At 38.3% G+C, this 17,905-nt stretch overlaps 1 protein-coding gene and 1 long non-coding RNA gene across 2 annotated transcripts; one reads left to right on the plus strand and one right to left on the minus strand.

The window, feature by feature from the left end:
- Window positions 1–440: 440 nt before the first annotated feature.
- On the minus strand, window positions 441–2,533 carry LOC139973723 (uncharacterized). The gene is made up of 3 exons (XR_011795303.1): window positions 2,415–2,533; window positions 2,062–2,150; window positions 441–539 (listed from the first exon to the last, which is right to left on the minus strand). It is a non-coding gene; the product is annotated as an uncharacterized lncRNA (long non-coding RNA).
- Window positions 2,534–4,237: 1,704 nt separating this feature from the next.
- LOC139974532 (uncharacterized) lies at window positions 4,238–16,005 on the plus strand. The gene is made up of 8 exons (XM_071981743.1): window positions 4,238–4,404; window positions 6,674–6,704; window positions 7,243–7,415; window positions 8,002–8,266; window positions 8,725–8,933; window positions 9,281–9,598; window positions 10,440–10,701; window positions 13,188–16,005. Exons 1-8 carry the CDS (start codon window positions 4,324–4,326, stop codon window positions 13,487–13,489), a joined length of 1,641 nt encoding a protein of 546 aa, XP_071837844.1. The 5' UTR covers window positions 4,238–4,323; the 3' UTR covers window positions 13,490–16,005.
- The last annotated feature ends 1,900 nt before the right edge of the window (window positions 16,006–17,905 follow it).

The following is a 17,905-nucleotide window of genomic DNA, read 5'->3' on the forward strand; positions in this document are numbered from 1 at the left end:
AGGGTGGAAGAGAGAGGGTACATTGTCGTAGGTAAAGCTACGTGAGGATTATGTTACACCCAAATCCTGTTCACAATACTGGTCTTCATATCCATTTAGTTCAAAATTCATATAACGTAGCTTGTATCACTTACCAGTAACTTACAAACCTGCCACACCCCATATCACAATCGGCAATATAAGGGTAGGTATAGAATAAACAGGGGCACTGTTACAGAATAGTATGGCTAGAAGATCATTACAAGAAGGGAGCTATATCGTATTGCTTGAACAGCCAAACAGCTGAATATAAAAAGTGAACTGTTAAACCGACACAACATGGATTATGTTCAGAAAAAAGTCAGATATAGGGTGGTAAGGATCCCTTATGAAGTTTAATCAGGGTGCATAGAGGTTAGATCCAGATTAAGGACGACAGTGCCGTCGAATTCAATACAAAACTGGAAATGAGTATCGATTTCTTGCGGCATTGAAAATGAATGTAGCAGAATAGGTCCGTAATTACCCTTTCTGATATGGATTTTTGTGCTTTGAAATCTCTACGTTATAACGAAATACATATGAATATGCTGCACTGCCCCTTATTCGGCACCTTGCCTCTAGCTATGAGGCATAGACACTTTGGCAATCATTCAAATGTTCATGAGGAAATAATAGTACCAGTTGTGATTCGTTGATTCAATATGAAGAAAAAACCCTTAACGTTAAGATTGAATTGTCAATGACAGCTAATAATATCTTCTGTTTTAGCACTCATTCAACAAATTCAGAAACAACCTGCTAACAAGTGCATTCCAATATCGTTAATCAGCAAAATTGCCTCATTTTCAAACAAGAGAATGAAACCGTCACTGGGATGTCTTTAAAACCGATATACTTGTACTATAAAAGCTCAGCCTTTTATACCGTGTAAAGTGTACAAATGGTCGTTATATAGGCTAAACAGGAAACAATTCGCCATTTGTGAGTGAGATGTCATTGACAGAAAAAAGGTACGAAGAGACAAAAACAAGTAAACAAATTTCAGAGTCATAAATATTGATAACTCTAAGCCTTGAATAACATGTAGTTTCCCGTAATATCCTTTGTAATAGTGTAATAGGTGTATCAAATGGTAAATTTAATAACTTAAAGAAAAGGAAGACTGATAATCACTTCAGACCTTCATATTTCAACATAACATAACTGTGGAGGTTTTGGTGTGTGGAGTAGGCGAGAGGTAAGTGTGGACGTGTGTGTGAGTTCGCTCGAGAGAGTGTGTGGAGTATGCGAGGGGTAAGCGTGTGTGTGTGTGGGTTGTGTGTGGGTTGGGGGTGGGGTAGTTGGAGACAAAGGAAAACGATATAGATAGAATGAACCCAACATTTTACGTTATATGTCTAATTGTTCAATGTTCAAATGCACAAACTTGTTATAGTTCTTTACATAGCATATGTCACTGGAATTAAATTCTGCTATTTAAGTTAAGACCAAGAACAGAATTCGGCGTTCTGGTTTTGATCAGACATACGCAACAAAGAAAGAGACAACATAAAAGACTTGAAGTAGATACAAATTGTAGAGGTAAGTTTAAAAGAAATCTTGAATCCTTGAAATCACGCAGATATAAATAGAAAATACCAAACAAATATGAGAAACAAAACAAAGTAAAACCGAAAGTTCGTTAGTACTGTTTTCTCTACAAAACTGACCGGATACACCTTGCACCTCACAAAAATTGAGAAGAACAGGCAAAAAACTCACCCACAATACTCTCTCAGATATATATGTGTTTTAACGTTCGATCAATAGAGCCGAAACCAGGTAGATATTATTACCTTAATAAAATTTAAATAGTATTCAACTCGTCAGTCACGTCATGCATTCGTAACGCTTAAATCGGTCACGCAATCAGCGAGACTTGATTATCAATGTTCCAACGTTTAAAAACTCCATTATTATACACATCCCCGCTGGCAAATATCTTTCTAAAGCATACATCAATTAATGTATGCCTAATTGTGATAATAAGATGCAAATCACTCATTACATATACATTCGGTAAGCTTTCATCATACTGACCATGCGCATAAGCTGTAGCTTCAAGTACACATTTCCTGCTGCAGTTTGGCAAGTCTAGTCATCGTTGTCGTAAGTGTGAAGAGGATAAGCTGAAAACAGATAATATTTACTGGTAAATCGCTCAAAATGGAAAGAATCAATCGACTTGTTACTTCTTCCTGCTGGTCGATGTATCGTTTGAATTCTCTGAAGCTAGTAGTAAGTTTAAAACCCTATAACTATACTCAAATTATAGTTAAGTTAATGCTAGAGCAAAACCTGCCCAAAAGTTACGTCAATAGTAATTTTAAGTGCACTAACTCTTTATCTGTATTATTACAGAGTAAAAATTTCCATACTATGCAACAAATTACCTTGCCAGGTAGTTTCTTTCACAGTGTCCAAAGACATCCGTATCAGTCCCCAAAATTTAGCATGCTATAAGGCTTTTAAAAGGACTCTGTTAGAGCTACTCTGATCCTCCAAATAAGTCCCTGTCATTGTGGGTTATAAAATAGACAATTTAATATCTCAGTCTGAATATGTACTTTTAGAGTGACAAAAGAAAAATATTTTTGAACTTTTACTAATGAGGGACCGCTTACATTCTTGCATATTTGGTAGTGTTACCGATAACATTCAAGTGGAAAATTACAATTGGTTTTCAAAAACATACCAGGTAATATCCAAACTGAAAAGGCCCCCTAAATGACCGGAGCACACAGAAGATGTTTACTACGGATATTTGTAACAATTTTAGGTACAGTGATACTGTACCCAATGAGTAGGTGGATGACATTGTTTATACTTATGGAGCTTATGCATATTAATGAGTGGGAAGGACTAAAATAAACTGAGACTTCCCCACCAGAATCTTTAAATAAGATGGTTGTGGGAAGGAATACAGCTATGATATAGTTGAGCGAGTGAGTATGACTTCACCTCTTACACATCATCCACCGAATATCGATTCGAAACATGTTCAAGTGCGACCGTTTACCTCACACTCATTTGATGAAGGAGGCAGTTTCCATTCAGCACAGCACAAGAGGGGTGAGAACAAGAGGAGGAAGGGGTAAGGTCCACACGGAGTTTTTTCTCGCAGCTCATACATTTGCCAAACAAAAAGGAAGGAAAGCAAGAACAAAGATGAAGGAATAATTCCTTTTTCGAAAATTCGTTTAGTGTGCTTCAAATTTGCTATGAGGGATAAAGACATATCTAAAAATGGAACAGATGATGGCTACTTGTATTCAAGACAAATTGATTTCCTCTTACTGACATGTATAAATAATGATTTTTTTTCGCTCGCCGAAAGGGCAAGAACTATCTGAAATGCTGCAGCTCCCAGGGATTCGTCCCACCCCTGTCTCAAAGCCGATGACAATGTACACAGTCGGATATACCTGCGTAAAACGATATAACAGAAATTGACGCTTTTGTTGGCGTCCTTTCGAAACATTGCTAGAATAGTCAACGAGTGTCTCAAAAAACCTAGTTGGTTTTGAAATCAACCAACACCTTCAGAAAGTGTTGTATGTACGTACAATCATAATCTGTCCTGCGAGATTATCGGGACTGAGTAGGATTTGCTATCATCATAGCTTCATCATAATTTGGATAGCAATCGCGGCAAAATGGTCAAAAGGGACACAAGGGGAAACCCTTATAACCCCAACACCCAACATCGTCTATACTGTAGGATGTCTTACTTAATTTAACGTCCACCCTCCTCCGTCAGTCATATTATACTTATGTATGTTATCGTCTATACTATAAATATGTCTTACTAGATTTATCATCCGTTCTCCTTCGTCGGCCATACTTCATAAATATACAATACATTGTCTATACTATAGGATGCAATACTAGACTTACCGTCTATCATCCTCCTCGAGTCATACTATCCATATACAATATATCGTAATGTAATAGGATGTCATACTAGACTCATTCATTTACATCTTCATTTACTTCCTCGTTTAAAATTACATCAGCCGCTTGCAGACTTGCGCATTAGAACGCTGTCACACCCAATCATGTCACTCCGAGGCATTTCGTAGCTTCTATTTACATACATTCTAACGGAAGACTAGAAGGGACTTGTCAAGATGGGATGGTCTAGTAGTCGCAAACGTCATGTAATACGATAAAAACCTTTCAAAGTTTCAACAAGCGTCTTCGGTACTTTCTTTTCGAGAATTTCCGCATTTGTGGTGAAACGGCGAAGATAATTCCTGAAGATAATCTCAGGTATTATTCGCAAAGCACAGGGCTCGCAAGATGGAGTACCAAAGAAGGGAACTTTTCTGCGTCAACTTTTTCACATTGTTGATGGGATGGAATGTCTTTGCATTCATAACGGTAAGTTTCTCAAAAAAAATGGTCTGGTTGGGTGAGATGTCTTTAGGCTATGGACTGCATACAAAGATTTACGACTCTGTTATTTTCTTACAACAAAGATCATCTTGGGTAAACTTTCAAAATTGAATCTAACAATGTGCATTTATTATCACTGCAATGTTTGTAACACCAAGTTGCATTTACCATAACTGATACTGAAATACAGTGTACAAATAGTAAAGTTGTTTTAATAGGTGATGTAGGTTAACTATCAGTTAATTGAAATAGTTATTTAACGAAACACTCAGATGGAGGCTTCAACCTTGTTTGAGAATAACATTTTGCGTTATAAGAAAGATATGATAATACCATATCCCAACAGTACACTATACACCTCATGTTGGTTATGTGTCAAGAAACTCATTCTTTAAAATATTACTGTTAACGTTGACGACGCTTTATACTATTTTATGATAAAGCTAAAAATCCATGGCAGATTAAGGAAACTGTCGAAGTAATGCATTAAACACCTAGGACGTCCGTTATATAACTTTAGAATTAATCAGACACAAGACCAAACTTATTCTGATTCAAGAACGAATCATTTTTCTGGTTTAACAAAATGATATATGTGACAATCTGCAAAGCTTCACAGGCTTTCAGTTATGCTACGACAAAAATCTGTGGTTAAAATACCAAATATCAGCATCATCTTTTACCTCGGCCTTTTTGGTTACCAATTCACTTACACATCCTTGTGTTAAACCCATCTCCGTAATCGCTCTTACAGATATGGCTCGTAAGGTCACAGAAAAATTGCCTGCAGCATTGTGTTCTAAGAACATGGGAAACGGCATACGTGGTGGTAAAATTTAGGGGGTTATCTTCAAGTTTATGTTTATTGTCGATTTATACAGCTTTCCTTTTCTGTTGATATAGCAGATTTTTAACTTTAAGTAAAGCTACACATCAGGGGTCACTGAGCCGAGTTGTGTTTTAAGAACTTTACAAATACATGGTAAACGCATAAGTTGATGACAATGTGATGATTACATATTGAGGTTCACTCCATTGCAATTTATGTATATTTTAATAATTGACCGCTCTGTTCTGGACATACCAAACAGATTTGTAATGTTACATAAAGCTACACATCAGTAGCCACTGAGTTCACATTGTCGGTATAACTTCATTTCATGCTCGCAGAGAATATCGCAATTTGGTGGATAATGAAAAGGTTAAGACATTAGATTTAACAAATAAATAATCAATGTGCACTTATACTTGCCAGAGCGATATTTCTCTATACAAATGACTTGTCCAAGCGGCTAAGCGTTGATTCCGTTCATATGAAACAGCATTTCCATTTTATATGCAGATACCAGATAATGGTACTGAGTTAAATTCATGCGATCTAATAAAATTCATTATTATCTTTTCCAGAACATAGGGATTGAGCATCTGTTTTTAATTCCCACAAAGTCTTTGTTCACTGCGATAGGATCTCGTGCCAAGAATGTCTAATTAATTTTATTACGTTTTCCTGTCGAACGTTATTGACTTTGCCTTAGTTTGTTGGGAGGCTGTAGTGGGAAACTGCCCTGGCAAATTCCAAACAGCATGAAAATGTTGCTTCAGAAAACAATGAAATGATAACAAAAATGAGTGAAATGAAATATAAACTATAGAGCGGTAATAGTCATCTCGCATCATATATTTTTGTGTAAACTCTGCATTGTACATCATCAAATCGAAACGAAAAGAAATATATTTGCCTATTACAACATTGTCTTGAGAGAGAAAGAAAAGCAATCGTAGAATGTGCTGCTCACAAATATCAAATGTTTCCTACAAAAAGGAAAATCATATACCGACATGGGAATAGACAAAGAAAATATGTTTTTGGCAATTGTTGTTATTCTGAAGATACCTGAATCTGATAACGTGAATATGACCTTTGAGACGACCGAACACTTTGTGTAATATGTTGCTTTAAGAAAAGAAAAACGGTTCTTTGTTCCAGAAATGGCTTTTTAACCCGACCTTCTATACGTTAGTTGTTGCCGTAAATACTATTGTTTTGTTTAGATTATGTATTTAGAATTTGCGATCATCTCAATAGTAATGACAATTTGACGCACTTCATCACAGAATTAATGCTTTAATATTTAATAAAGTGAAAGGAAACATAAACACATGATTGAACCTATCTTATACTCGAACAATTCATGATATTTATGTGCATTGAGGATATAAAGATCAGTATATACGTTCATTGTCTCATATGCAGGCTTCTCCTGACGTTACAGATCAATCATCGAGTAAGTTACCATTTGATATTGACTATAAGTATTATTGCTTACACTTTAGCTTAAAATGATTAAAAAGACCCTTAGCGATTCCAGGTGTAAGTTCTCGTATTTGAAATTATCGTTACGTTTGTTCATTAATGTAGATCTTCAGGATAGATTTAATATCAGAAATTGGAACCAAAATTGTTATAACATTTAATACAAATTGTTGAGGAAGGTGGAAATGTAAATCAATGACAGACACTATAGCTTTCTCGATCTAAATGTTGTTAAGGTGATTTGATTGGCCCGCTGAGTAATCGGCGTGTCAACTAACTGGGTAATTGTTTTCATGAAGGGAAAGACCTACATGTAAAAAGGACCCAATACAAAATTAAATGAAACAATTGGATGACTCTTCCTTAGCAGAAATGCTTGTAGACATTATTACAATTAAACATTTACAGGTTTATAATCGAAAAAGTAACCTATACATCCATAGATACTGATGGCTGCAGAAGAAAAACAGAAAGTTCATGTTGCTTTTATCCGTTATTTCCTGAAATAGGTTTATCTTACTTTATATTTCCATCAACCGAGAACCCGAAAGATTGCCACGAAATCCTCAATACATGTTCAAATACCCAAAATGCATCTGGTGTCTACAAAATCAAACCTGCTGGTTTCCCAAAGGCGTTCGAAGTGTACTGTGATAACGACTTAGACAGTGATGGATGGACGGTAAGTTGAAAACGTTAGCTAACGTTATAATTAGTTTCAAAACTTTAAAATAATGCTGCACTAGTCAATAAAATAGACCAACGGATACCTAAAACAACCAGGAACTTTATTACTGACATTTTTTGCGTTTCTCTTCGAACAACAGGAGACCCAGTTTTGATTGTACTTCATTAAGCAGCATTAAAATGTCATACCAACGTAGTAAACGAAGTTAATGCTGTTCAAAAGCATTAATTATGTTAATCAAAATCTTGAAACCTGATAAATTTAGAATGTTAACTTAATTAAGACAAAGTTCTCCGTACTAAGAATTTTCATCAAAATATATCTTTGTTGTAGAAATATTATTTTGTTCTGTGGATAATCACTTCTGCTGTTGCCAGATGGATTTGCAAATATCATGGAAACTTGAAATTATCAAGACTTTGCGTTGGAAAAATCCTATGAGTATGTGGTTTTTGGCAAAAATACTCAGAAAATTTTCATCAAATTTGCCAAACAATCAGTTCCAACCGTCAAAAGAAAACCAATTTCTCTCCATTGTGGAAGATATGAGCATAGACCTACTTCATTTTTATTACGACAGGTAATACAGCGACGGACGAATGGATTCATCAACTTTAATCGGAATTGGTTAGATTACAAGCACGGTTTTGGATTTTTGGGAAGTGAATTTTGGTTAGGAAATGAAAAAATCGCTCACCTAACAAATCAAAAGAAGTACCAACTTCGTTTGGACTTTACGAATGCTGCAGGGCACTCGTATCACGTGACCTACGACGATTTTCGTATCGTTGGTGAATGGAGCCAATATTCTATTCAAAGTCTTGGAGACGAAGGTGGCAATGCAGGTAAAGGTCCTGTTTTAGCATGTAGGTTTTATCTCAACGAAGCACGATTTTCAATCTTATTTCATGTTTTCGTTAGAACTATATTAAAAGAAGACAATGTAGGTACGTGCAACGTTTCTCTTCATTTGTTGAAAGATTATTTTAGAGTTTCTAGTAGAATTATTGAAACATATATTTATCACCCAAGAAGAGAAAAAATCAGAGCACCAACATTTGAATAGAACTATTAAACTTAACGTAATAATAGAATTTAACAATGTCCTTGTCGTTGTCAAGAAGTGTTGCTTACCATAACTTTAATACGGGTTAATCTTTTCACATCCACCACTGTCTGTACTGTAGGTGATAAAGGGTTTATTGGCAGCGATTACGACATTATTTCTGAACCATAAAATAATTTCAAAGCGTCAAACCACCAAGTCAATTTTAAGATTATTTTTTCTTTTAACTTTACCCAGGTCCATTTATTGAGTGGTGTCCATCGAATACGAGGTTTGCTAACAGTACATGTGAGAGACGTTGTACCGAACCAAATACGTGTATCACTTTAGCATCTATGGAATCAGGACGATGCATCTGTCCAGACGGTTATATGATACAAGCAGAGGACTGCATACCTGAAAGTCAGTGTGGATGCTTTGTACAAGAAAAGGGAAGTGTGCTGAATGTAAGTCAATGCATCAGTGAAAAGTTTGTTTTTTTCTCATTGAAGCTGCTCCAAAGATATATGCTGATTTTGTAAACTTCTTCCATAAGCTAATAATGGTATGGAAGATTTTGCAGCACTAGTCAATTCCTCATTTCCACATGCTGTATTACTTATATTTACGATGTTCTTTCTTCGCTAAATCTTTCAGGTTACTGTTTGCATATATTATTCTATGAACTATTAATGAGCATTACGTGAAAAAAAACACTGATTATGGTAATGTGACTTTAATTCATTAGTGACAAGTGATTCAGCAAATAGGTTTTTGATAAACTGAAATTGTTAAAGTATATTTTCCACGACAGGAAGGTGACTCATATGTCAATTCTGACTGTACTTCCCGTGTAAACTGCAGCCATAATCGGCTGATTCATGAAGACAACTACCGGTGTAGTGATGATGCAACGTGTCAGGGGAGAGACGGTGTTCGAAGATGTATTTGCAACGATAGATTTGAAGGAGATGGGATAACGTGTATTCGGAAAGAGCCCCTGAAGGATTGCTACGAGATATACAATACAGGGATCCATACCGATGGGGTTTATACTATCTATCCTACTGGCTGGGAGGATTCTGGCTTCCAGGTCTACTGTGAGATGTCAACAGAAGGAGGAGGATGGACAGTAAGTCTTCACATTTCACAAAAGAGTGATAACTTCTAACCGCCTTGATCGAGTTAAACGCAGGCCTTCGGGCAGTACAGATCTAAATATATATTAAAACAAGGCACAACGAAGCTTCTTCTCGATTAAACATTACAATTTAGTCGATATATCGAGTAGATTGTGTCTCAGCGTGTCTAACGTTGAATATCTATTGAACTTCACACTCACCGGAAAGATGATTTCACATAACAAATTGGAGTGTTTTGTTTTGCTAAGTGTGTTTATTGAGCGAGATAAGTCCAATGCACTTACGATGTTTTATCGCTATTAGCTCTCAGTAGCGTAAGCCTTGTGTCGTCTTACAGGAAACAACTTCTAGACACAAATATCAGTATCTGAACAAAATGGTACTGGCTGGCCTAGCTTTCTTAGCGAGAGAAACGTGATCAATGGTCTGACACAATTTAAGAGCAATACTCTGCGGCAGAAATTGTTTGTTGGCGATAAACATCTCGATAACTTTCTCATAAAAATAATAGCATTCTGATCCATTTGCGCCATTTCAGATATGTGGCGATGCATGAGTTTTCCTGTTTATTTTCTTTTGTACAGTATTATACGATTTCCTCATCGTTACTACGTATTTACAACACATACGTTTAAAACGGGTTGCGAACCAAATTCCTTGAAATGTGTGAGTGCGTTGCCATCCATCGGGTTTGAAAAAAAATATCTGCTGGGCACTAGGTAGATATAATAAATAATATATCAGATAAAAATGTACGAGGAAACAATGACGAAAACAGCATTGGAACGATATTTAACTTTATATCATATTTATACCTTTACATATTTCTAGGTTCTCCAGCGAAGGAGGTCTGGTTCAGTTAACTTCTATCGTGTTTGGAATGCATACAGGGAAGGCTTTGAAAGTCCAAGCGGTGATCACTGGCTTGGTAACGACAAGATTCACGACCTCACAACTCAGAAGTCATACCAACTTAAGGTGGATCTGACAGATTCAGATGGTTTACAGTACTACGCCCTCTACTCCAGATTCAGCATTGGAGATGAGGATGACAAATATACGCTCTCTTTAGGCTCGTTCTCTGGAAATGCAGGTTGGTGTATTTTGCAACATTTACTTTATAAAGCTTTGGTTTGATAACTTTCGTTCTTGGTTTGGCTTACATTGCACAACACACTCCACAGGATTCACAGAAAAATGCTCGAAAAAAAGAAAGTTGCTAAGTGAAACAAAAAATATAAACATATAATATATAACCCCTTTTTACACTTGTTGTTACTCGTAATCTACTAAATCAGTATTGTCTTAAATAATGATTTTAACAAACTTCCAAGACATCGTGGCTAAATTATGTGAAGGGAATGGGAAACAAAGATGCAATCAAGTTAAATACAATTTGACCAGCCGCACGTTTGGCATCACTCACTCATTGCAAGATGCAGTTATCAAATATATCATAATTAAAACAAAACCTGTGCCTAATGCTATTCAATCCAAATGGCATAACTTGCTGATGGAAAAGACACGAACAATGATGACCTTAACTGCTCGAATCTGAAAAACTGGAAATTCAGAACAGTTTAAACATTTTAACCTTGACACAAAAACTGAATCTGCTGTAATAGATGTGGGCTAAGTTTATATCACTATAAACCAAATATCGCTTGTAGTGTGACTGTGATGCGCACTGGCGGATCCAAGAGGGGGGGGGGGGGCAACGGGGGCCATGGCACCCCAAAGGTGAGCCAAAAAGTGTTTCCGAACATCCGCTAAATCATATGATTGGAAATTCAAAAAATCGAGAGGAATAGCAGTGGTAGACTAGCAGTAGCAGTTGTGCTCGGCAATTCCGTGAGCTATTGCTCTGGAGTGGCTTTATGATATTTTTTTAGAAAGCTTAGTTCTTCCCAGGCTTTTTACCAATAATAACATTCGTGTCGCGACAACGAAGGAACATTATAAAATCAAGATTAGCAATTTTAACATAAATGTATCATTCAGGCGAAAAATCCCTTGTGACATTACCGAGTTTTATATGATAAAGAAATTCTTCTTCAAGCACATAGTGATCGCCTGCCAGACACAGACCGTGTCATTTAACACTTTGCAACTAGTGGGGTCAGGAGATTGAAGTTTAGTTTCAGGATCTGTAATTCTGCATAATTGACTGTGAATTACTACTTGCACTCTTAACATGTCGTACTATCATTTGTGAGACAAATTCCCTTCCTTACTGGAACTTGCTGGGGGACAGGAAAAAGGCAATGCCTTGTAATAACCACCATGAACGAAAATTCCACTGCTGGGTAGCAACTAAGAAATGTTCCATGGTAATTCTTTATACCTGTCCATACTTCCAATTAGCCCCCAAAAGGTCAGGTCAAAGGTCATCAAGAGTAGACAGTCAAGAGATGTCTACACCTATTCGTTTTCTGGTTAAAAGTAAATTGCTGTCGATATTTCATGACGACCACGCCCTTTAAATGTATGAAGATGAGGATTTACAGTTTATCACCATTTTGCATTTACAGGCTGGTTGTAAGAAATTTATAACCTATGAAAAGTAAAATTTCTTGAGAAAGATGATCCCAACTTTGTTTTATAAATATTTTAGAAAATTACACCTGGGAAAATTGTTTTATTAGAAGTAAATTAACATCACCCTTGTACACTTTTGTCGCACCAAATTGCATCTGAGGGCATTCAGCAATAGAAAATTGTCCACCCCCTCCCCTAAGACCCCTCCCCCATATCACTCTAACGCCACTTTGGCCCGTCCCGAACAAAGGCCCTGGATCCGCCAGTGGTGATGTGCGATAGAGTTGCGTGGTTTGGCGGGATCACGACCACTACACCAGTCTATATTGGTTTTAAATTCCTCTTTATTGTTATATTTAGAAGTTTTCAATGACAACGGTGTTCATATCATGTCCTATTAATCACTTTACTATGATATCATTAATCTGAACAAATACAATGATGTACATAATTTAATCGAATGTGACTCATGCACACCACACATTCGGAAGTGATGATATTGACACCAAATGATGTGATGTTAAATTGGTGAATGTGTCTCTCAGAGGCGAAAACAAGTTTTGAACTAATACAAAATTGGGTAGTTATAATCTCGTTGCCCAAAAGACTTCTTGAAAGATACATTTTATCCCTTTAGATTTGCCCTGAAACAAATTCATCTAATCGCACATTTCTTTCACTTCCGATGAATTGAGTATATTGGAAAACCTTTATGTACGAACCTGGCTTACAGAAATAATGAAAGCGTATAGTTTTCAAACCGAAGTAGCGATAAATTATATCCAGCCCCCCCCCCCCCTTCACTATAAATAACAATACTTACTTTTGCACTTAAACAAAATCATAATAATATTAACATACAAGCAAGTACTGAATACTTGCAAGCATTTTTACATATAAATTAAAGGTTAAATACGGTTATTAAATGAATTTTAGAAGATGTTTAACTGACAAGAAATTCCTACGATGTTATGGTTTGAGTTTTTCAGTTCCCTTTGTATGCGATGCTGATTAAATACGTCCTCATTTCCATCCTTTCAGGTTATAACTCTATGGGCTTGAACTCCGGAAATCCGTTCAGCACGCGCGATAGGGACAACGATGGCACGGATGATTGCAACTGTGCACAGAGGCATCAAGGTGCATGGTGGTACCATCATCGTTATCATAATGATAACAATCATTGCTTTAAATGGTATGGAAATGGATATTACCGCCATTGCACTTATGCTAACCTCAACGGAGACTACCAATACAACGACTACCGCGGAATCTTCTTTTATAAACTTTCTGGGAACGAGTGCGGTATCGCGGGTACAAAAATGAGGATACGACCAGTTTGATAACAAACAATATCTATCACATACAGGGGCGTTAATCCGATTTGAAACGTGGGGGGGACGTAATCGATTCGAGTATTCCGGCCGTAAGTAATATCTAAGCGGAGCGCCACCATCGGTTGGCGCGCAGCGTACAAGAAAATTTTTGTTCTGGCAGACCCCTCAGATTGCAGGAAACGGCACTTCCCGTGCATCATGGCAGAAAGCAACACCCCTAAAATTGATAAAAATTTCCGGCAATTTTTTATTTTGGGAAATGTTCTCGAAGGAAGTGATCGCCATTTATTCATAAGTTTACCAATTCCTCGTCTCCCAGAAGCTCCCAAAAGATATCGAAACATTTTCGTGTTGGCTGATCCATGATCACCGCCCATCAAGGGCGGCGGAAGCACTTTTAATCTGGGGGGGGCACCGACATCAAAGGGCACTTTGCAGCAATTCGATTGGACTGATGCAGCCTTATATTTAGTATACCCTTTATAACTCTTATTGTATTATCTTATTTGTGTACACACATCACTCCATCAACGCCCCCCCCCCTCTCTCAAGGAAAATATGCATACTAGCACTGCAGTATCCAATGTGCAAATTGGGAAACAAGGAACAAGTTTTCTTTTGAGACAAAATGAGGCGAAATCATGCTAATTGCTAATGTAGGAATCTTCCGAATTAGAGTTTATTTCTTGTTAATATCTTAACAAATTTGTTTTCATTCGAAATAGCTTTGAGTTTGACCCACAGAAATTCATTAGGAGTCAGAGGCGTAGCCAGGATTTGCAAAGTTGTATGCACGACTATCTGAGCGGAGCGCCACCATCGGTTGGCGCGGAGCGTAGTAGAAAATTTTTGGTTTTACAAACCCCTCAGATGGCCGGAAAAAGGCCCTTCCCGAGTGTTCATTCTGGTTCCCTGGCATCTTGCTAACTTGAGACACCTCAATTTTTATGTAGAAAAAGGGCACATTTTTAACCTGGGGAAAAGTGGGGGCACGTGCCCCCTGTTCCCCCCCCCCCGGTTCCGCCGCCCTTGCCGCCCATGCCCGTGAGAAGTGGTGACTGGGTGAAGAAAAAGCCATGCCGTTTGAAAACATGGGCAGAAAAAGCGAAAGTAGCGAAACCTAAGGTAAAACGCGCGATAACGAAGTGATTATTTTCCAGGTTAATTGAGACTGTATCAAACGCGAGCTTAGGACAAACATATTCAAAGGTAATGGCATTACTACTCCCGATATGTCGTCTTTGAGGTGTGTGGAAAATCCGCAACGACCATCAAAGAGCAATTGAATATTTAGTCTACTTTTCGATTTCGAAAACACTTTTTTTTTAAATTATGACAAAATTTTATGACACCTTTGACAATTTTTTTTTGGGGGGGGGGGCTGTGCCCCCCGGACCCCAATGGGCACGACGCCACTGACCCTAGGGCCTCAGATATAGGCCTATTGCAGGGGTGGGCAACCTTTTGAATGAATGGGCCAGATTTTAGGAGTGAAAGATTGACAGGGCCGCACCTAACCAACGACCTGCTGTTGATTTCAAACCTTTGATTTCGAGGACGTTCAAGCAATAGGTGTGTGTACTTAATCTGTATTCACAAAACCATAATGTCAATACAGTCCATTTGATAATTAATGGTGATAATAGACCAACCTGACAGCATCATAAGTGCAGATAAATTCTAAGCAGCTAGATTGATTTTTTTCTTTTTCTTGAGACATCTCACGGGCCGCAAAAAAATCACTGGCGGGCCGCATGTTGCCCGCAGGTTGCCCACCCCTGGTCTATAGGAACGATAAATTTCCCCGGACATATAGGCGAAGGAAGCTATCCGCCGCGACTGCATGTGAGTTTCTCGACTTTCCGTCCTGGGAGTCATACCACAAAATGGTGCATTTCCTCATACGCCATTATTAATAATTTAAATAACTAACTAATAAGGCACAGCCCAGATCCGAGTTCGTATAGCGAGCTTAGCGCAAATTTGGCCAAAAGTCGTCAAACGCCAGCATGTTAAACCAGGTTGCTAGGTCTACGAGAATACATTTACATGAAATTTGAAAACAAGGATAGCAAGATAAACAACTTTTATTATGTTTTCAGGACTTCACACATGCGCATGTATCGTCAGACTTAGAATAGGTCCCATGTGAGTGGTGGCTAAAGTGATGAAGGCATGAAAATAAATCAGTGGTTGTTCGTTGGAGTCCTCAAGCAAGTTACCTCGGTTGCTAGGTGGATTTGCATCTGGTTACCGGGTGAATTCTGGTCGGAGCGTACCATTTAACCACCATGTACCCAGGGACGTAGCTAAGGCCTGATGATTGGAGAGGGGGGGGGGGTGTAGTTGCTGAAAATCGGTTTTGAAGCCAGAAAATTCCGACTGCTGCTTTGTACCCCCCACCCTCCCACTACTCGTCAACGATACGGTCATTGTCAGTCAGAAAACCCAATCTTTCGCGACTGCACTTCTGTTACGAACTTGTTGCGATACATTTGTACCCACTGGCACTCATTTCACAAACTTATTGGCCCCCCACCCACCCACCCACCCAACCAAATATTTTTGTGAAATTCGGGCAATATGCTGATAGCTTTTTTGATAATTTGCAATGTGTTTTTCAGTGGTTAAATTGATATTATTATTACCCAACAATTATCACCAATACGGAAGGGTAATAAGTCGGAAAATGATTGTATGCTATTTGCATGCGATGTAAAAACCGATGCATGCCTGTATGATATGCACATTATAACGTGGGATGCGCGCGTAGCGCTTGAAAAATTTTGGTTACATTTTTCGGGCAAGTCGTTACAACCCCCCCCCCCCCCCACAAAACAAATTTGGCTCCTACGCCTATGACGGTAGTTCTATTAGGCATTTTTTTTTGTAGTATTCAAAATCATACGAAGTTTTGTACAGTGGAGTATAAGAATCGCGAGATACAATTTCCCAAAGTGGCAAGGAAAACGTGGTAAATATGACCGGTTAACAAGGGCGGCGGAACCGGGGGGGCACAGGGGGCACGTGCCCCCCCCCACTTTTCCTCAGGTTAAAAATGTGCCCTTTTTCTACATAAAAATTTCAAAATAAAAAAAGAGTTTAAAAAGCGAAACCCACGGCGAATGAAATATTTCGGGAAGTTTTAAATGTTAACTACCACAGGCGTAGAAGCCCAATTTATTGGGGGGGGGGGGGGGGGCTGTAACGACTTGCCCGAAAAATATTACCAAAATTTTTCAAGCGCTACGCGCGCGTTCCACATGTCAATGTGCATAGCAAATAGGCATGCGTTGGTTATTACATCGCATGCCAATAATATACAATCGTTTGCCGTGTTATAACCCTTCCAAATTGGTTAGAATTATTGGCAAAGTCGTTACAATAATAATGATCATAATAATATCACTTTAACCATTTAAAAAACATAGAAAATTATTTTTCTTTCAGTATTTTGACATATTTCATTTGCTTTCATGCATGTATCGATCGCGTGTGCAGGGACTTGGACTTTATAATGATTTCACCTCATTTTGTCTTTTTCCTTGTTTCCCAATTTGCACATTAGATATTTTAGTGCTAGTATGCATTGTTTCCTTGAGGGGTGGGGGGTAGCGTTGATGGAGTGATGTGTATACGCAAATAAGATAATACAATAAGAGTTATAAAGGGTACTAAATATCAGGCTGCATCAGTCCAATCGAATTTCTGCAAAGTGCCCTTCGACGTTGGTGCCCCCCCCAGATTAAAAGTGCTTCCGCCGCCCTTGCCGGTTAAAGGTCAATTTTGACCGAAATTTTAAATTTTTTTAGGTCATGCACAATCACAGGGATAAATGAATAGGCCTAGATAAACTAGAGTGCGACAGTCGGAAATTCCACTGTCGCACTCCAATTTTCCAACTAGCGTCAGTTTTACCAAGTTTGGGGGTGAGACACCCCCACACCCCCTCTAACGACGTCCCTGCGCGGTGAATATGGAACACGATCACATGGTTCAGCCTCTGTTGAGTCATGGTGCTCCGTAGCCTTGTCTTCAAACGCCTCAAAGCACTAAAAGATCTCTCGGCTTCCGTCGAACTGGCGGAGGAGACGAGGAGCAACCGCAAGAGAGCTTCGACTTCACCAAACATAGCCCGTACCGCTGGATTCATCGACTTGAATATTTGTCTATACCCTTCAACCGACGACGAATGGAACTGGCCTCGAAAGAAAGGCAGACTAAGCTTAAGATTGTTGGAGAACTCAGGGTACCAACTCACGAGATCTGGGTGGAATTCTCCATTCAGCAACACTGAGTGATATTCGCGGATATGAATCCTAAGATGTGTAAGCCGTAACCAAATAGAGCCACGACACTACTCTTTTCCAAATGTGTGGGGGGGACATTTGATATTGTTTTCCCCATCCATCGAAATGTGGG

The sequence above is a fragment of the Apostichopus japonicus genome, chromosome 9 (genome assembly GCF_037975245.1).
Source record: "Apostichopus japonicus isolate 1M-3 chromosome 9, ASM3797524v1, whole genome shotgun sequence".
NCBI classification, from domain to species: Eukaryota; Metazoa; Echinodermata; class Holothuroidea; order Aspidochirotida; family Stichopodidae; genus Apostichopus; species Apostichopus japonicus.